General features: G+C 40.1%; 2 protein-coding genes across 2 annotated transcripts in view; one reads left to right on the forward strand and one right to left on the reverse strand.

The window, feature by feature from the left end:
• si:ch211-225p5.8 (uncharacterized protein LOC555567 homolog) overlaps positions 1-21,315 on the forward strand; it is a 44,408-nt gene that overhangs the window by 7,047 nt on the left and 16,046 nt on the right. The gene's annotated exons all lie outside the window — the stretch shown is intronic.
• On the reverse strand, positions 508-19,828 carry LOC117513926. The gene is made up of 4 exons (XM_034174174.1): positions 19,533-19,828; positions 18,462-18,577; positions 9,274-9,351; positions 508-2,580 (listed from the first exon to the last, which is right to left on the reverse strand). Exons 1-4 carry the CDS (start codon positions 19,796-19,798, stop codon positions 1,412-1,414), a joined length of 1,629 nt encoding a protein of 542 aa, XP_034030065.1. The 5' UTR covers positions 19,799-19,828; the 3' UTR covers positions 508-1,411.

Genomic DNA, 21,315 nt, shown 5'->3' on the forward strand with positions numbered 1-21,315 from the left:
ATTTTTGAACCTAAAGTGTGGTGATGCAGTTTGTGTGGATGCTGGTTACTGAAGCTGTGGACATGGACGTGGGGACCTCTCCATGATGCTGTTTGTAACAGACTTCCTGACACGGACATGGATTTGTTACATTTGAAAAAGTCAGAATACATTATTTCCAGGAGTTAATGGATGTTACTTTACATGTCACAATCGTCAGAGAACTAAAGGGAGCTGTAGATGACGATCTTGCATGCACTTCTTTAGATTGTGTGGCGTTTACATTTGGAATTAAATCTATAACAGTAAGTCTGGCATGTTTAGGATTTTACCCCTTTTGTGTTTTGTGGCAAGTTTTTTTTTTTTTTTTTACTTTGAGTGTGAATTTGCAGCTGGAATGTGTGTGTGTGTGTGTGTGTGTGGCTGCAGGTGCACTAAACCTTCTCAGAGCTGCAGCTTTTACCATAACTGCATCAAAATGAACACTTTTCACTTTAAAACAAGTCATCATAACACAACATCACACTTATGTAAACTCTGGAATTAATCTGTGCCTCAGTTCTTAACATTAGCAGCTACATTCCATTGAAGTGCACGCTGGGAACGCTGAGTTCTCACGAGTACTTTGTTTTTTTCGGACGTCTCCATAGCCGTTTGCTGCGAATGCCATATACTTTGAAACCAGTCACGGAAATGCACAAACTAATCCTGGTGGATCATCGGATGGTCACTAACAGCCTAAATCTTAATTGTTATGATTTAGGTGCGACATGTCCTTTAATGTCAGGAGGACTCATTCATATCTCAAATTCCACCTGTAGTACAGTATTCTTGAATTATTTAGCCACTTTGATAATGCGAGCACGGGCTTCATTTCAACTTTAACAAAATTCCTGTTTACAATGCTTCAGTCAACAGAATCATACAATTACTTACACACACACAAACACGCTATGATAATCCTGACCATAAAATAAAATAAAGATGTAGCCTCAGTACTTATGAAGGCCATAATTTTGTTATGTGAAAATATTCCTTTTTTATTTTATGTCTGAAAACATGACCAACACCCCCTACCCCATGTACTGGATCCATCCTTATGAAACACAAGGAATGCTTTTATCATGACAATTTCTAAAAGAAATGCTGTAAATATGTAAGTACACAAAGCAATGTGTACACAATCAGTTAATTTCCTGTATCTTAGGATGTTTCATTTAATCCTTTGATACAAAAATAATTTTCATAGTTTCACCAACTTCTCAAGTTTAAAACAGTATCAAATTTTAACCCTGAGAAAATCTGATCACAAAATAAACTAATTATGTAAAGTTAAGTGTATCACACAAGTGTTAACGAATATTTGAACAGCTTCTCACAATCTAAATTCATTGTGATGTCAACTTCCCCATTTTTACTTTTAGAATCCCAATTATCTACGCAGGTTCTCTGTGGGAACATAATTTTCACAACCAACACAAGCGCACAGATCTGTACAACGGACATTATATGTTCGGCACAAGCACCCGCCTTTGGCACCTGATGCTAGTGGTTCACAGTTGGTTTTCTTACAGCTGCAGTTAATCAAGTCAAGTATATAGTCCGGCAGTGGTGGCTGAGCTTCCCTACTTATCTCCAAATCACCTATGATCTTCTGCCCATGTCCATCTGGACTATGAACCTGAGGATCCTGCTTGAAGGACTGTCTGTGATTGGCAGCCTGATAATCTGCCCTTTCCGGATGCTTTTTCAGAGAGTCCTTGGCAGGGGGAATGCTAGTTTCAGACTTAGTAGCCATCAGGAACATATTGGATCTAGCTTCACTGACTGAAGAACAGCTTTGGCCATGACCAAGACCTGAAGGATAACTAGTACTTTTGTTTTGGATCAATGACATCTGGCCAACAGCATCTTTAACAACATTTTGGACCGTCAGATCACCCACAAACACAATGTCACTCTTACACAAATGTAATGGCCTACAAAAGCAAATACATGGATTTGACTTTTGAATTCGTTTTTTTAACCTACCACTTTTGTATCCTTTGGCATCTATACCTTCCACTTCCTTTATCATCTGAATGAAGATTTTGTTAAGTTCACTAAGTGGCCAGACCTCTTTTCCTTGGATTAGCTTTTCCTGAATGATTTCATCATAAAATTTCTGAAATGACTGCTTATATTCTCGCGGTGCAGTGTTAGCATTTCCCTTTGACTTGTAATTCCAGGCTATGTACTTCCGATAACAAGAGCGGTGGTATTTCACTTCTACTGCTATGAGATCTCTTTCTTGAATATCAAGTAACAGTTGCTCATCTTGTTTGATTTTTGCTGCTTTGAGCAAGTGATCACCATGCACAGCTGCACAATGAATTAGCGGTTCTTTCATATGCTTGCGTGTTAGCTTTTCTTTGGTGTACTTAATACGCCTACAGATGACACACTGAACAGGCAAAATATGTTTTTTGCCAGGAAGAGGTTGAACTTGGCCATCAGATATTGATGAGCGCAAAAGCCACTTGGATAAGTGCACACCATGTTGTTCTTTTGCAGTTTCCTCATGAGTCCCAGTGAGAGATGTTAAGTGGTCTTCTGCATTAGCTGAGGAAAAAACAAAAACAAAATTACATAAATAAGCTATAGCAGGCCCCACTACATTTTAGCTTTTCTAAAATATCCAAACTCTCCTCAAATCATCAAAAAGGGTTAAGTGTTTTATATACAGGCCGTGAACAGCAAAGGACTATGCATGAATTCATAGACACCATACACTTATTTCCATTTCTTCTTTAACATTAAGTCAATTTATTGGCGACTAAACACCTAAATTATTACGAACTATAGTAAGAATTTTGGGGTGTTGTTCACGAGTGGCAGTAAAATGGAGCATGAGACTGACAGACAGATTAGGACTAAATCTGATACAGGTAGCATGAACACAAGTGGCGGATATGTGATTCCGCTATCAGGTACATAAGGACAACTATGAAGAGGATGAAGAGTGGGGGTCCAGATAACATTCCAATGGAAGCACAGAAATGGCAGTTTCTAAACAGATTGCTTAGTAAAATCTTGGAAAGCGACAGGATGCCTGAGAAGTAGAGAAGTGTGCTGGTTCTGATTTTTGAGACCACGTGTAATGTGCACAGCTGTAGTAACTAAAGAGGCATAAAGTTGATCAGCCACAGCATCGAGTTATTGAAAAGAATATTGGAAGCTTGGCTGAGAAAAGAGGTAAAGATCTGTGAGCAGCAATATGGTTCCATGACAAGAAAGAGCACTACAGATGCAATGTTTGCTCAGAGTGCTGGTGTAGAGAAAGCCAAGTATAGAGAAAGCCAAGGATTTGCACTGTGCTTGTGGATTTAAAGCAGTGGTTCTCAAATTGCTCCTCAAGGACCACCTATCCTACACATTTTCCATCCCTCCCTACACTGCCACAAGCTGATTAGTTCAGTCATGTGTCCGTTAGTACGTGACTGGTTGCACACCTGAATGTCCTAAATCAGCTTGTGGCAGAGCAGGCAGAGATATAAAATGTGTAGATTAGGTGGTCGTTGAGGACCGGTTTGAGAACAATTGATTTAGAGAACGTTTATGGCAGAAGGTCAACAGAAGAGTTGTGGAATTGTATGAGGAAGTCTGGAGTGTGAGGGTGGCACAATATATGTACAAGGACAGTGTGACAATATTGAGATGTGCAGTAGGAATGACAGATGCATTCAAGGTGGAGGTGGGATTGCACCGAAGATCAGCTCTGAGCCCTTTCTTGTTTGCAATGGTGATGGAGAGATTAATGGAGAAGTTCAGACAGGACTGCCCATAGACTATGATGTTTGTAGATGACACTGCTCTGTAGTGAAAGTAGACACCAGGTTTAGACTAGCCTGGAGATGTGGCGATGCACTCTGGAGAGAGGGAGAATAAAAGTCAGCAGGAGCTAGACTGAGTACTTGTGTGTGAATTAGAAGTAACCTAGTGGAATAGTGCAGTTGCAAGGAGTAGAGGTGGTGAGGGTAGATCAGTTTAAATACTTGGGGTCAACTATCCAAAGTAATGGGGAGTGTGGTGCAGAGGTGAAATGAGGCAGGAGTGATCTGTGATAGGATATCTGCTTGAGTGAAGGGGAAAGTTTACAAGATGGTAGTGAGACCAACTACCTTGTGCGGCTACAGGGCCGCAGCACCTAGAGGGCAGTCCAGGGGACCTCCAGCAGGAAATTTTGAAATATTACATGCAATCTGGTGCAATTCAAAACTTAAATGATAGGCATTTCTCCGTCACATTTTCTTGCTCATTTTAGTCATAAAAAGTAGACTTTCCCATACTGGCAAGATTATGGGCCTATAATACAGCTGTAGTCAGAGGATTACATGTACTCATGGGCATGAATGTCATGATAATTTTCAGCTTTTAATGATGTCCTTGAACTGTTCTTTTGCCAGGGTGGAATGATTGTACAGCATATATCATTAATGACTTTAAAAAAAAAAAAAAAAGAGAGCAAAAATAAAAAATAAAGTGACTGATCACCTGCTGATTTCTTCCTAACATTTGGACCACATAGCCTCTTGTGATCTCAGCGCAGTGGCTGAATCAAATCAGCGGTATTGGACAGTGCACAGTCATGCAAAATCTTATTAAATCAGCAACAAATCTTTAATATCTGCCCTTATTTGAACAGGCAAACAATAGAGAGATGCCAGCACTGAGGTAAAGCTTTCATGTTTGACTCAAAGCATGAGCAGCTGCATTCTAGATCATCTGGAGACCTCTAATGCTATGTTGATAGGGAAACGCATCTAGGAGTGGTGTAGGAACAAGGATAAGCTTGCAACCCTGGCCAAAACAGCAAATCCCCTGCCTGGTGGGGGGAGGAAAGTGCGTTATGAGGAAACTGAAGGGGAGCTGCTAAACTGGTTCCATGAAAGGAGAACGGCAGGCGTCCGCGTGACAGGGAAGAGTCTGACATTTCAAGCACTGCAGCTGCATAAGCAACATGGAAACCAGGGCCCGTATCCACAAAGCAGCCTAAGTCTAAAAATCGCTCCCAGTGATGTTATTCTAAGAAAAATTTTGGAATTCCTCGAATTCTTACACATTTCTTAGAATTTTCCCTTGGTAAGATGAAAGTTGTTCGCAAAGCACCTTAGACCTTAGAGCTCCTAAGGTGCCAAACTGGTAAGAGCAGTGAGGAGGACTTTTAAGAAGACCAAGAGTGTCTTAAGCAAACAAGATGTCGGAAGACAGAGGAAGGAGAGATATTCCCCGTGCGTAGGATGACAGAGAGTCAATAACACACTGCCAGTTTGATCTACGTAATTACTTTATGTTCATTTGTCTTAATGTATTCATAAATTGTTTAGGTTGTTATATTCACACATTAATATTATCATTATCTGTATTATTATCAGTATTTGATATTTTCTTTTATTACTTCTATTTTGTCATTTGATTTTTAAATGGACAACAATGGAAATAAGTGTTTTCACGTTCTTGCGTCATGCATGTAATTTTAATGTATTTACAATTAGATTATGCACTGACATTAAACTTACTAAACTCACACTTGTAATATGTAGATAATCGGCATGTGAATGAGACATGTTCAAACATCTTCAAGCTGTTTAACCATTAATTTTGGGGTAAACTGCGTGGAATAATGAAAGACAAGTGAGAGCTTTTGTTTTTTTGGCACTCTGCCACTAGGAGGGGGTCTTATTTTACAGATAAAACAACACAGGGACGGCATCAAACAATACACTTTTCACTTACAGTGACAACATGGTGACATTTAACTCACTAAATCAACTGAACTACAAAAACACAATAAATCAATAACACTAACAACACTGTTAAACTAACATGAACCACAATAACATTTAAAACCCCAAAACCCAGGACTCCCATAATGCTTTGCAGCACAAAAATTTAGAGGTTTAGCGACCGGCCCCAGCGACCTGCTCCAGTTATTTTGCCGAGTGTCACCATCATGACATTAAATTATTTTCATGATTACGCATTTCTTAATGCAGTTCAGGTTATATGATCGGTTGATTTTACTGTTCATCCATATGTAGGAGTGCAGAGTGCATTTTCTTTCCCCTTCCCTTTCTGTGACAACCAATCACAGTTCTTACAGGACCACGTCATACCTAGCAACAGGGTCAACCCCGCCACCTCATTAAGATAGGAGTTTGTCAATTCCTTGCCCAGAGTTGCTCTGACACCTCTTGGGTCTCTCTGAGGCTGGGTGTCCTTGACAGGATATTTTAGTCTAAGTTAGGAGCTCTTTGAGAGGACTTTTAGATGCACAGAGGATACGGGGCCAGAACTTCAGAGCCTCGATTGGCTGGTATTTGAAGTTTTTGGAATGTCATATCAAGCTGACAATGCACTCATGTTGTTCAGTACCCAAAAGAACTAACAGATAACAAGGTGGACTATGACAGTCCTGGACACTAGCCACAAATTCTAAACTTCATGGATGGCTTATGTTTTGTCAGGGCAATGAGGTAAGATGTATTTCATTTTACTCTGTTCTCTCAGGAATTTACAATTTCACTACATGCAATGTGCTGAAAAAAAAAAAAAATTACAGGTGAACCCTGTTAACGTGCGTATGCGTAACTTGCTTTTCAGCTTTACTCAGTGGAGTTAATGAGGTTCACCTGTACAACTCGCACAAGTTGGGGTCCACAAAATGAACTGCGAGTCATCTGAAACTGTGAGCTAATGAGGTTCACCTTTAGTAACTTTTATGTAAGAAAAAAAAATGTAATTTGTTATTATAAGCATAATACATTACATTTAGAAGTTGGTTTATTAATTTTATTATCCATTTAAAATAAAGATACTGGAAAATGTTACTTTCAGTTAAATTAGCATTTATCTTTAATACAATGTCAGTCAATTCTAGTGCAGGAGACACTTTGTATTCTTTAAATATTCATTGTATTAATGAAATTAAAGATGACCCCCCCCCCCCCCCCCCATGTTTATGTATCAATATAAACATCGTTCTTGGCCAAAACAAATCTGAAAATATCTGCATATTGAATACGGGCAAAAATCACATGTGGGAGTAATGGGTTCAGCAGAGCTTTGTTTAACATCCTGAAAGAAATTTTGATTTATGATTTGGGACAAGTCCCATTTTATATACAAAAAAGTGAAACTGTTCACTTGTCCTACTGACATTTGGGACAAAATGCTTAATGTCCAAGCCTGTTTTGTCAGCAAATTATTTAGATGCCAGCTACAGGCCAATATTCAATGCAACAACACTGGGAAAAAAATTAATAAATTATGCAGGTCTACAGCAAATTCAATTCAGCATCGTCATCTCCGTCCTTGTCTCTCTCTTCAAATACTTGTCCTGGACCCTGAATCTGTGTCTTTGTCATCACAATCCTCAGCAGGCAGTAGTCAAGAAGGAAAAACACTTGTCATTTTACAACCCCTGGCAAAAAGTATGGAATCACCGGCCTCTGAGGATGTTCATTCAGTTGTTTAATTTTGTAGAAAAAAAAGCAGATCACAGACATGACACAAAACTAAAGTCATTTCAAATGGCAACTTTCTGGCTTTAAGAAACACTATAAGAAATCAAGAAAAAAATATTATGGCAGTCAGTAACAGTTACTTTTTTAGACCAAGCAGAGGAAAAAAAAAAATATGGAATCACTCAATTCTGAGGAAAAAATTATGGAATCACCCTGTAAATTTTCATCCTCAAAACTAACACCTGCATCAAATCAGATCTGCTCGTTGACATTGACCCTGTGCCATGACATTAACCCTACGTGTCATCTTGCAAGGAATGTTTTCGCAGTTTTTGCTCTATGGCAAGATGCATTATCATCTTGAAAAATGATTTCATCATCCCCAAACATCCTTTCAACTGTCCAAAATATCAACGTAAACTTGTGCATTTATTGATGATGTAATGACAGCCATCTCCCCAGTGCCTTTACCTGACATGCAACCCCATATCATCAATGACTGTGGAAATTTACATGTTCTCTTCAAGCAGTCATCTTTATAAATCTCATTGGAACGGCACCAAACAAAAGTTCCAGCATCATCACCTTGCCCAATGCAGATTCGAGATTCATCACTGAATATGACTTTCATCCAGTCATCCACAGTCCACGATTGCTTTTCCTTAGCCCTTTGTAACTTTGTTTTTTTTTTCTGTTTAGGTGTTAATGATGGCTTTCGTTTAGCTTTTCTGTATGTAAATCCTGTTTCCATTAGGCGGTTTCTTACAGTTCGGTCAGACGTTGACTCCAGTTTCCTCACATTCGTTCCTCATTTGTTTTGTTGTGCATTTTTCGATTTTTGAGACATATTGCTTTAAGTTTTCTGTCTTGACGCTTTGATGTCTTCCTTGGTCTACCAGTATGTTTGCCTTTAACAACCTTCTCATGTTGTTTGTATTTGGTCCAGAGTTTAGACACAGCTGACTGTGAACAACCAACATCTTTTGCAGCATTGCATGATGATTTACTCTCTTTTAAGAGTGTGATAATCCTCTCCTTTGTTTCAATTGACATCTCTCGTGTTGGAGCCATGATTCATGTCAGTCCACTTGGTGCAACAGCTCTCCAAGGTGTGTTCACTCCTTTTTAGATGCAGACTAACGAGCAGATCTGATATGATGCAGGTGTTAGTTTTGGGGATGAAAATTTACAGGGTGATTCCATAATTTTTTCCTCAGAATTGAGTGATTCCATATTTTTTTTTCCTCTGCTTGGTCTAAAAAAGTAACCATTACTGACTGCCACAATCTTTTTTCTTGATTTCTTATAGTGTTTCTTAAAGCCAGAAAGTTGCCATTTGAAATGACTTTAGTTTTGTGTCATGTCTGTGATCTGCTTTTTTTCTACAAAATTAAACAACTGAATGAACATCCTCCGAGGCCGGGGATTCTATAATTTTTGCCAGGGGTTGTATCAGTAACTAACTACGAAACAACATGCTTCTATACTCTTTGCTTTATCTATTGTTATCAAATTGACTATATGTCTGTCCCTCCGTTTCTTGTCGTGGCCTACTGTGTATCTCACATGACAGAGCTCAGTCTTCGTTCTGTGCTCGCAATGGGCTCTGCATCTCTCCAGGATCCTCTATGGCTGCTGCTTGTTGTACCTTACCAAATGAGTGTAATCTTTACAATCATACTATTCTTTAAACAGTTCTTCTTGGTATAAATAATTATGTTTTGTTCTATTGTTCATAGTCATATCTGACTGTAAATCTCACTTATGTCACCTATTTCTCCTACTGTACCTGTCAATTCCTGTGTAGTAGAACTGGGCTCTTCCTGAACGCCTCCCTCTGAAGGACCAGCACCGGTATTATCTCCACCTTTGCACAGGACAAAGTGGGAACACAACTTATTTTACAATTGTCTGGAAACATATTGGTGTCTGTTCTTTTTGGAGACATGAAAACTTATTTTACTCAACAAAGACCTTGGAAAAACACTAGCTGTTGGAAATGGAGTCATTACATAGTTTGTCCAGCAGAGGGCATTGTGATATTATTGTTTAAAACCACATTAAGTTGTAAGATAGAGGCAAAGTGACCAATTGACATTTTCAATCAGAGTGGGTGTTTTACAGCCACAAGAGACAAGTGGTCACTATGCCACCAGTAAGGCGGGGCCAAAACAGACAAGAAGTCTATTTTACGCAAATGCTAGCGACAGCGTGACGTATGCTGGTTGGTTGTTGGTTATACTATTTATAGTTATTTATAATAAAGTTCCTGTTTAAACTGTATAAATAAAGGCTTAATTATATTTCTTTGTCATAAGGGTTTGAAAAAATGTTTGGAATGTGCAATTTGTTTTTTTATTTATATAGTGGCAGATATATCGGTATCAGAATTTTGCTCCCCAATATCAATATTGTGTCACCACCAAACCTCCAATACAATCAGTTGGGCTCGGTTCATAACAGGCTATCCCAGTTCAGTTACGTACAACACCAAGTCAGGGATGATACAGAAGATGTAGAAAAGAAAAGAAAACCCCACAGTGATTCTTATCTTTAATTTGACACTTATTTCATTTCAGACCGTACAAAGCCAAAATATTTCATGTTTTGTGTGGTCAACGGTTTACATACACTCATAACGGGCATGAATATCACGGTAACTTTGGGTTATTAATGATGTCTTTGAACTGTTCTTTTGCCAGTTTGAAATGGCTGCACAGCGTACACCATTAATGACTTAAAAAAAAAAAAAAAAAAAAAAAAGAAGAACTGGGTGCACAAGTTTGAAATGATTTTGAATCTTCTCTAATCCACACAGGGTCAAAATTGTAAAAAAAAAAAAATTAAAAAAAAGGCTGAAATATATACATTAAGCTTCTGGGATGGCCTTCCCAAAGAAGACCTGGCAACCCACCAGAAAACAAAAGTAAAGAGCTGCCCCCTCGGTCAGAACATCAACAAACAGTGCTCCGGCTTCAAATGTTTACCCTGACGGAGCACGATCAAACGGGTTTCAAGCTGTACTCACTAGGAATACCCAATTTTAAGATGTTCAAACATGACTGAAGCTATTAAAAGACTACAAACACCTGGAAGTTACCACGCACTAGCAAGATTTTATAAATTGGGATGAAATTTTGGAACATTTGACCCTGATTTCAAAGCTGGTGCTGATGATGGTCGAAATTACTACATATACTCAACAAAAATATAAACGCAACACTTTTGGTTTTGCTCCCATTTTGTATGAGATGAACTCACAGATCTAAAACTTTTTCCACATACACAATATCACCATTTCCCTCAAATATTGTTCACAAATCAGTCGAAATCTGTGATAGTGAGCAGTTCTCCTTTGCTGAGATAATCCATCCCACCTCACAGGTGTGCCATACCAAGATGCTGATTAGACACCATGATTAGTGCACAGGTGTGCCTTAGACTGCCCACAATAAAAGGCCACTCTGAAAGGTGCAGTTTTGTTTTATTGGGGGGGGATACCAGTCAGTATCTGGTGTGACCACCATTTGCCCCATGCAGTGCAACACATCTCCTTCGCATCATCCGTGAAGAGAACACCTCTCCAACGTGCCAAACGCCAGCGAATGTGAGCATTTGCCCACTCAAGTCGGTTACGACGACCAACTGGAGTCAGGTCGAGACCCCGATGAGGACGACGAGCATGCAGATGAGCTTCCCTGAGACGGTTTCTGACAGTTTGTGCAGAAATTCTTTGGTTATGCAAACCGATTGTTTCAGCAGCTGTCCCGAGTGGCTGGTCTCAGACGATCTTGGAGGTGAACATGCTGGATGTGGAGGTCCTGGGCTGGTGTGGTTACACGTAGTCTGCGGTTGTGAGGCTGGTTGGATGTACTGCCAAATTCTCTGAAACGCCTTTGGAGACGGCTTATGGTAGAGACATGAACATTCAATACACGAGCAACAGCTCTGGTTGACATTCCTGCTGTCAGCATGCCAATTGCACGCTCCCTCAAATCTTGCGACATCTGTGGCATTGTGCTGTGTGATAAAACTGCACCTTTCAGAGTGGCCTTTTATTGTGGGCAGTCTAAGGCACACCTGTGCACTAATCATGGTGTCTAATCAGCATCTTGATATGGCACACCTGTGAGGTGGGATGGATTATCTCAGCAAAGGAGAACTGCTCACTATCACAGATTTAGACTGGTTTGTGAACAATATTTGAGGGAAATGGTGATATTGTGTATGTGGAAAAAGTTTTAGATCTTTGAGTTCATCTCATACAAAATGGGAGCAAAACCAAAAGTGTTGCGTTTATATTTTTGTTGAGTGTATATCAAGTTTGATCAAGATAGGCAAATATGGATCAGAAAGTTACTATGCTTTAAAACCTGCCCCAATTTGCTATTCGGGATGAAACTGGAAGGAACAGCACTCTGTGGAGTAGCCCCATTAATCTGCTTTATCTAATCGACAACCAGCTTTATGTGTTTGAGATAATTGTCCTGTTGGAACACTCAATTGTGGCCAATTTTCAACTGTCTAGCTGATGATCTGAAGTGACGCTAAAGAATTTGGAAGTAGTCACCCTTCTTCATTAATCCATCCACTTTATGCAATGCACCAGTACCACTGGCAGCAAAACAGCCCCAGAACATGATGCTTCCACCGTGAAGCTAGACAGCTGGTAGAGTGTTATTAGGTTTGAAAGCCTCTCCATTACCCCTCTAAACATACCTCTTGTCACTGTGGCCAAATGGCTCAGTCTTTGTCCTGTCTGGCCATAAAACTTTTCTCCAATAGGCATTTGGCTTGTCCATGTGGGTAGCTGTAAATTTCAGTCTAGCTCAAAGGTGTCGATTATGGAACATCTTTCTTGGTCGGCACCCTCTCAGTCCATGGAGATGTAAAACCTGCTTCACTGTAGACAGTAATGCTGGAGTTCCAGCAGTTTCCAGTTCATGGCAGGCCTGGGTTTCGGTGGTTCCTGAACATCCTACTTTGTCAAATTTGCGGATGACACTACTGTGGTTGGGCTGATTCATAACAACGAGACGGCCTACAGAGAGGAGGACCTGAACCTCACTACTTGGTGCTCCCTAAATAACCTGGCACACTCAAAGACAAAGAAGTTGGTGCTAGATTTTAGGCAGAAGAGGGAGGAACTCCCCCCTCCACTTCTCATTCAGGGAGACACCATAGAGAAGGTCAGTCACTTCAAGTTCCTGGGAACATACAACCCCTGGCAAAAATTATGGAATGACCGGCCTCGGAGGATGTTCAGTCAGTTGTTTAATTTTGTAGAAAAAAAGCAGATCACAGATATGACACAAAACTAAAGTCATTTCAAATGGCAACTTTCTGGCTTTAAGAAACACTATAAGAAATCAGGAAAAAAAAAATTGTGGCAGTCAGTAACGGTTACTTTTTTAGACCAAGCAGAGGGAAAAAAATATGGAATCACTCAATTCTGAGGAAAAAAAATTATGGAATCATGAAAAACAAAAGAACGCGCCAACACATCACTAGTATTCTGTTGCACCACCTCTGGCTTTTATAACAGCTTGCAGTCTCTGAGGCATGGACTTAATGAGTGACAAACAGTACTCTTCATCAATCTGGCTCCAACTTTCTCTGATTGCTGTTGCCAGATCAGCTTTGCAGGTTGGAGCCTTGTCATGGACCATTTTCTTCAACTTCCAAAGATTTTCAATTGGATTAAGATCCGGACTATTTGCAGGCCATGACACTGACCCTATGTGTCTTTTTGCAAGGAATGTTTTCACAGTTTTTGCTCTATGGCAAGATGCATTATCATCTTGAAAAATGATTTCATCATCCCCAAACATCCTTTCATTGATGGGATAAGAAAAGTGTCCAAAATATCAACGTAAACTTATGCATTTATTGATGATGTAATGACAGCCATCTCCCCAGTGCCTTTACCTGACATGCAGCCCCATATCATCAATGACTGTGGAAATTTACATGTTCTCTTCAGGCAGTCATCTTTATAAATCTCATTGGAACGGCACCAAACAAAAGTTCCAGCATCATCACCTTGCCCAATGCAGATTCGAGATTCATCACTGAATATGACTTTCATCCAGTCATCCACAGTCCACGATTGCTTTTCCTTAGCCCATTGTAACCTTGTTTTTTTCTGTTTAGGTGTTAATGATGGCTTTCGTTTAGCTTTTCTGTATGTAAATCCCATTTCCTTTAGGCGGTTTCTTACAGTTCGGTCACAGACGTTGACTCCAGTTTCCTCCCATTCGTTCCTCATTTGTTTTGTTGTGCATTTTCGATTTTTGAGACATACTGCTTTAAGTTTTCTGTCTTGACGCTTTGATGTCTTCTTTGGTCTACCAGTATGTTTGCCTTTAACAACCTTCCCATGTTGTTTGTATTTGGTCCAGAGTTTAGACACAGCTGACTGCGTAAAACCTGTGCCAAATCAACATGCAGATCCACCTTGGATTTGCTGTGGCGACCCCGAGTGCAAACAAGGGAGCAGCCGAAGGGACTTTTTTACTGTGAACAACCAACATCTTTTGCAGCATTGCATGATGATTTACTCTCTTTTAAGAGTGTGATAATCCTCTCCTTTGTTTCAATTGACATCTCTCGTGTTGGAGCCATGATTCATGTCAGTCCACTTGGTGCAACAGCTCTCCAAGGTGTGTTCACTCCTTTTTAGATGCAGACTAACGAGCAGATCTGATATGATGCAGGTGTTAGTTTTGGGGATGAAAATTTACAGGGTGATTCCATAATTTTTTCCTCAGAATTGAGTGATTCCATATTTTTTTCCTCTGCTTGGTCTAAAAAAGTAACCATTACTGACTGCCACAATCTTTTTTCCTGATTTCTTATAGTGTTTCTTAAAGCCAGAAAGTTGCCATTTGAAATGACTTTAGTTTTGTGTCATGTCTGTGATCTGCTTTTTTTTTTTCTACAAAATTAAACAACTGAATGAACATCCTCCGAGGCCGGTGATTCCATAATTATTGCCAGGGGTTGTACATTTCTCAGGACCTGACATGGGGCACCAACACCAATGCCCTTGTAAAAAGGGCACAGCAGCGTCTGTACTTTTTAAGGTCACTGAGGAAGGTCAACCTGTCACAGAAACTGCTGCTGTCCTTCTATAGGTGTTCTGTAGAGAGCATCCTCACCAACAGCATCTTGGTGTGGTACAGGAGCTGGTTTCAGGCTGACAAGAAGGCTCTGGAGAGAGTCAGGAAGTCAGCACAGAACATCATAGCAGCGCAGCTGTCCTCTCTGTCAGACATCTATAACACCAGATGTCTGCGCAGGGCCAGAAGCATCAGCTTCGATGGTTCACACCCCGGGCACAGCCTGTTCTCACTGCTGCCTCTCACTGCTGAGGAAAGAGGTACCGGTCCATCAAGGCCCACACATCCAGACTCACCAACATGTTCTACCCAAGTGCAATACGAGTATTGAATACACATTAGCCTTCAGTCTGCACCATTCATTACATTTATTTTTTATAAAGGTGAATGCAATGAATAGCACAGACTTCTATTTGTATACACCTACTGGCTCCCTTGTAAATACATGTATATATTCTTATTTGTCTTTTTATATTTACTTTTACACCTTTGCACTACGGGAGTTGTCTTTTAATTTCTTTGTACCTTGTGTATGACGACAATAAAAAGCATTCTATTCTATTCTAACCAATTTCCAATCATCTGAGGAAGACAGTTTTGGTCTTCTTCCAGACCGTGGTAAAGCGATGACACATCAGACTAACTTCTACTTGCACACAATGATCTGAACTGATGATCTTGGAATCTGCATTTATTTAGAAATCGCTCCAAGAGACCTTTCCATCTTGTGTAAATCTACAATTTTCCTTCTTAGATGTTAACTGAGCTTCATGGACGTTCTTATTTTTCTGAGTATTGTCAGTCCAAAGAGTCTTGTCAAACACATCCTTTTTATGCTGGTAAAGAGAAGCTACCAGTTGTAGTCAATTATCATCACTAATAAGGAATTAATAGGCCGTGGCCTTATCATGATAAAAGACATTGTAGAACTTCTAGTACCACTGATTAAAAGATTCAAGTGAATGTACGTTTGAGCCTGCATGTATAATTGTGGCTGTGTGGATCAGAGAAGATCCAAAATAAATTTCAACTTGTGTACTCATTCATTCATTTTCTGAGCTCATCCAGGTCGCAGACTCGTGTACTCAATTATTGTTTGTTTGGTTTTTTTTTTTTTTTTTAAAGTCATTAATGATGTATTCTGTACAATTATTCCACCATGGCAAAGGAACGGTTGAAAGACATCATTATCAGACCAAAATTACCATGACATCCAAGCCTATGATGAGTGTCTGTAACCTTTCAACAACAACTGTAATTTCTTTTAATATACATCGATTCTTGAACATTTCTATGTCAATGAACATGTCTCTGGCTTAATTTACATTCATTCATGAAGAATGAATGTGATAAATCTGTCAAAAATTGAGTAACCATACTGGAAGGAGACTAGTGGGGGAAGCCACCAAGACAACCCTGAAAGAATTACAGGCTTCTGTGGTTGGAGAAACAGTGCATAGGGCAACTTTGGTCTGTTGCATCACCAGTTATAAAGCTTTATGATGACATGATATAGGGGAGAATTTTCTTGAAAGGAACATGCTAAATTTCAGCTGCAGTTTGCTAGAACGCACATGGGAAACCCAGAGTTGTATGCTAGCGACATTAGCACGTTTAGCAGATGTCGGTAGCTTCACCAATCAGGTTCATTTAATGCAGGATTACTGACAAAATACTCGGCTCATAACTTATGATGTCTACAACAAAGTAAACTGTTAGAACCACCGCACAGTCCCCAAAAATATTTTATAAGTGTTAATAATTACCCAAACCCAGGTTAAACCTTTGTCCCACCGAATATTAAAGCCATGAATAATGAGCCACGTATGGATTTGCCAGAAATTTCAATTATTATTTGAATAATGATGCATGTATAAATCTATCACGTAGCTGCTATGAAGAAGCCTCTATGTGCTTCTAAGTACCCCACATGTGGCAGGTATCAGCCTCTAATCAGCCACGACTGACCTATCATTTGAGCCTGTCCAGCCTTGAATGGCTCGTGTCACCACATATGATCCATGTAGCACCATGTAACGTGACGTTGGTGCACGTTTAAGCATGGGTTTGGACCAACTCTTGGTCTTCACCACTCCCACAAGTGGTCCCTTTAAGTGTGTTTTCAATTCACAGCATAAATTCAAGATGTCACTTTTTTTTTTTTTTTTTTAAACAGTCCAAAAAAAAAGACCCTCCTGCAGAGTCCAGCCTGTGTGTGTATCCGTGCACCAGGCTGCAGTTCACCTGTATTCCAGAGTCATTAAATGTGCTTCTCGCTGGCTTTATTTCTTCCGCGGCTCACCGGTGATCCAACTTTTAACTTTGTGTTTGTCCGTTATTGTCTGCAAAATCACTCTTTTGCGAGTTGATGTTCTGCGTAAATGCTCGTTGAGTGCAAGTCATTGCATCAGTGTGCACACACAGTGGAGCTCATCTGATCTATTATAACAAGATGTTAAATCAATCATAAACATACTTTTACAGCTGCTTATAAAAAGAAGGAATGAACATGCAACTGTTTTACCATGCTATTACAATAAAAACAAATACTTATCTTCTTTTAAGCTGATCCAAATACGTTCGCCACCTCAGCGCACGAGACAGCGGGGGGGTGTCAAGCTGTAACAGTCCTCTGTGATTCCAGAAGCGATTAGAGGTGTTTTCAACTGGCAAGCTCTGACAGAAAATGATTAATCAGCCACAAAATAATTATTTTATATACAGCGTCCAGCACACAAAGCAGGTGGGACTGTCACAATGAAGTGTGCAAGAGGGCGGAGCCAAAATAGGTTGTCCAAAATAGCCCATCCTGTCCACGTAGCCGCCAGGTGCTTGGATAATGCACTTTTAACCGCCTCGTCCTCAGAACAAACATGCCTCTATAATTCTTGTAGTACCTCAAACACAAACCGCCCCATACTGTTGCTAAATTTTGAACTTCTTGAAATTAGCACCACGCTGAGAGATGAGCCTCGTTAGCCGAATAGTCTGCCTCTAAGAGCATCTCAGAGCCACTATTCTCCCACGACTGTTGAATAACTGGACTCATTCCAAAAAATAAATAAATAAAAATAAAAAAACATGCTATGTGGATCATTATCCATCCTTCATTATTCGGTGGGACCAGGGCTTTAGGTGGCTTGAGCTATAAGAGAGGGGCGTGTTGAGGCATCTTTTGTAACATATTGAGCCACCTACACTCCACCCCTTTATGCATTAATGTGTTCATCGTTCAGCTGCTGTGAACATGGCGCCACCACAACATAACCCAGACACGGGCTTCATTTCGGCTCTTCCGGGAATCTATAGAAAACCAGTGGGTGGCATCACACAGGCTTTGTGGAGCATCTATACATGCTTATATACTTATACTTACTTGCTGCAGCAGCATAATGGCCACTGAATGTATACTCATGCCTGATATTGTGCAGCAGTTTGTTGGCTTAACACTGCTGCCTCAAAGCAAAAAGGTCGTGGGATCGGGCTGCGTCTGGTCCTTTCTCTGTGGAGTTTGCATGTTTTCCCCATGTTAAGGTTGGTTTCCTCCAGGTGCTCGTTCTTCCTCCCGCTTCCAAAGACATGCAAGTTCGGTGAATAGGAAACTTTAAACTGACCATAGGTGTGTGTGTGAATGGGTTTATCTATATGTGGCCCTGTGACAGACTGGCGTCCTGTCCAAGATGTGCCCCGCCTCTTGCCCTATGACTGCTGGGATAGGCTCCAGCCTCCCCGTGACCACTGATTGGAGTTTGCAGGTATAGGGAATTAATGGATGAAATTACTATAAGCAAATGACAAATTCTAATTTGTGCTGTAAATTAAACTGACAGTTTATGTAAACAATGGATTTTCCTACCTCTGTCTCTTCTCTGGTCTGCCTTTTTCTGTTTGTCTTCAGCTCGTTTGATATGGCTGATGTTGCAGAAATGACGATAGCACTTAAGGTGATATCCTGGATTGCCACGGCGTTTCCTGCAGGAAAACAATTGAAAAATGCGAGAGCATGTGCAAATTACACTTAGTGTGCAATAATACAGTTAAACATGAAATAACGGAAATAGTCCCATATACTCAGACACCACATTTCTTCATGTACATGTATGCAGACTAATGAGCAGATCTGATTTGATGCAGGTGTTAGTTTTGGGGATGAAAATTTACAGGGTGATTCCATAATTTATTCCTCAAAATTGAGTGAGTCCATATTTTTTCCTCTGCTTGGTCTAAAAAAGTAACCGTTACTGACTGCCACAATTTTTTTTCCTGATTTCTTATAGTGTTTCTTAAACCAGAAAGTTGCCATTTGAAATAACTTTAGTTTTGTGTCATGTCTGTGATCTGCTTTTTTTCTACAAAATTAAACAACTGAATGAACATCCTCCGAGGCCAGCGATTCCATAATTATTGCCAGGGGTTGTAGTATAAAAATGCAATTATTTGCACAATATATTTACACATTTTATTTTTTTAACCAAGTTAGTCCCACTAAGATCAAGATCTCTTTGCAAGACAGACCTGCACAATTATAACGTTTTCAACCCACCTAACCTACAGGTCTTCGGATGTGGGAGGAAGCTGGAGCACCTGGAGGGAACCCACACAAACACCACACATAAAGGCCACAGGTGGGAATCGATCCCATGACCTTCTTGCTGTGAGGCAAAAATGCTAACCACTAAACCGCCCGAAATGAGACATACACATTTCTACAAATGTTAAAAATTGTAAATTAAAATAAAACAACTAATAACACAAAAATCGGTCGTTCTGTAAGTTTTCTATTTTTTTTTTTTATACGTGTTGTCTTGTCCGCGAACGTGGCGGCGATATAATAAGACTCCCCACGAGTTACATACTCGTGTTATCAGGGCAAGGCTTGTGTGAGCGTTTGGCTAAGTTGTTCTAATTACACAGGAAAAAATCTTACCTTTTTCTGACCAGTCCACTGTACTGCAGACCACTTGGAAGAACAGCACGCGGCTCCACGTCCGTGTTGACGAAGGACAGGGCGATGAGAGCTTCAGGGCAATTTAAAGGCTGCCATCGCCTGCAGCACTCTCTAAATTTAGCCCAGCTCTTTTCACTGAATTTCAATATTTTGGTTTTGGCATTAGTTAGGTGCATACAGCAATACAAATAACTATCTGTCTCACCATCTGCAGCAAAAATAGACTCATCTGATGAAGACGCCATCCTGCACAGCGCGCTGCTCCAACTCAGCTGTAACAAGCCGTGTCATTGGTCGATGTGTCGGAAAACTCATTGTGATTGGTTCATCTTCTTCGGGGTGTTCTGGCGGCTGGCAGCCATCTGAAAATGCAATCCGGTTAAGTGTGACGTGACGCATCATGTGATTTTCAACTTCCGGTTCCAAACAAAAAAGGCGCGCTGTCATTAACATTTTGAGAACTGCACTGAGACGATCTGATCAGGCTGCACTTACACTGTTGCACACGGACAACAGCATTAACACCGCAACATAAAACTCTCCTGGATATATTAACTGGGTTTTTAGAAGTTGTTACTGCGTTTGTTTTATGTAATAATGTCAGACGCTCAGGTCGTTTCTCTGTTATTTTCAATGGGAGTTGCTGTGAGCTGCGATCGCTTCCCGTTCATGTCGTTCGGGGAGAAAACGAAGTTTGCACTTTAACGTCCTGTTTATTGTAATAAATATTTTTTATTAACAAACAGACATGTATAGTTTACCTGTTCATTATAAATATGTAAAGTAAAAGAAAAAAAAGTTTTATTAATGCACAAAACACAAACTAAACTGTAAATCCTTAAAAGGATCAAACAGACCGGATACCGCCACCAATTGTAGACTGAAAAGCTTCAGACGGACGAGCCAGCAAAAGACGGAGAGGAACAACAGCACTTTCCACATTTTGTTATGTTATAGCCTTATTCCAAAATGGATGAAATTGTTTTAGTTTTTTTTTTTTTCACTCAAAATTCTGCACAAAGTACCCCATAATGGCAATGGGGGGGGGGGGGGGGGGGTGTTGCATTTTATTTATAAACAACAACAACAACTAAGAAATCGCATAGGTGTTCAAAGCTTTTACCATGAACCTCAAAATTGAGCTCAGGTGCGTCCTGTTTCCATAGATGTTTCTACAGCTTAATAGTCCGCCTGGGGTAAATTCAGTTGATTGAACATGATTTGGAAAGGCACACACCTGTCTATCTGAAACAATCCTTCACTTGGTGATACAAGCATCAGATGTGGCATGAATGTTTTATATAAATCAGTGTTGGAGAAAATCCAATATGGCGACCAGGTAGGGGTCAGTGAAGAATTACACAGGGGTCAAAATTTAAAAATGCTCCAGGATTAATACATGGAATAGTTTTGACTGTGTTGAATGCTTGGTTTGCAAAGTACATGTGAAACAATGTCGACATTGGATTCTATGGCATGTGACATGTAATGTAACAAGAGCATGATCCATGGTGCAAACTATTCCTTTTTAAAACCCTATTAACTCAACCAATAATTTGTATCACATTTTACAAAGATTGGAGCAACTTTAACTTTTGATCCCTGTACAAACTGAAATTGACCTTTGTCACCATTCTTACTGTTTTTACCCCATAACTCCATAACATTCAGTCATATATAGTCCAAACCATAGGCGTAGGAGGTGGGGTCTGGGTCTTGTCAGGGGCGTTTTTTTGGGTTTGGTTAGGGCCCGGTTCCTCTC

Source organism: Thalassophryne amazonica, chromosome 7 (genome assembly GCF_902500255.1).
Source record: "Thalassophryne amazonica chromosome 7, fThaAma1.1, whole genome shotgun sequence".
Taxonomy (NCBI): domain Eukaryota; kingdom Metazoa; phylum Chordata; class Actinopteri; order Batrachoidiformes; family Batrachoididae; genus Thalassophryne; species Thalassophryne amazonica.

Coding starts and splice junctions, on each gene's coding strand:
- LOC117513926 (XM_034174174.1), bottom strand. CDS start 19,798: ATGGCGTCTTCATCAGATGAGTCTATTTTTGCTGCAGATGGTGAGACA. Junction 9,352..18,461: donor AGACCAGAGAAGAGACAGAG/GTAGGAAAATCC, acceptor TCCTGTGCAAAG/GTGGAGATAATACCGGTGCT. Junction 2,581..9,273: donor TACTACACAGGAATTGACAG/GTACAGTAGGAG, acceptor TTTTTTCCTCAG/CTAATGCAGAAGACCACTTA.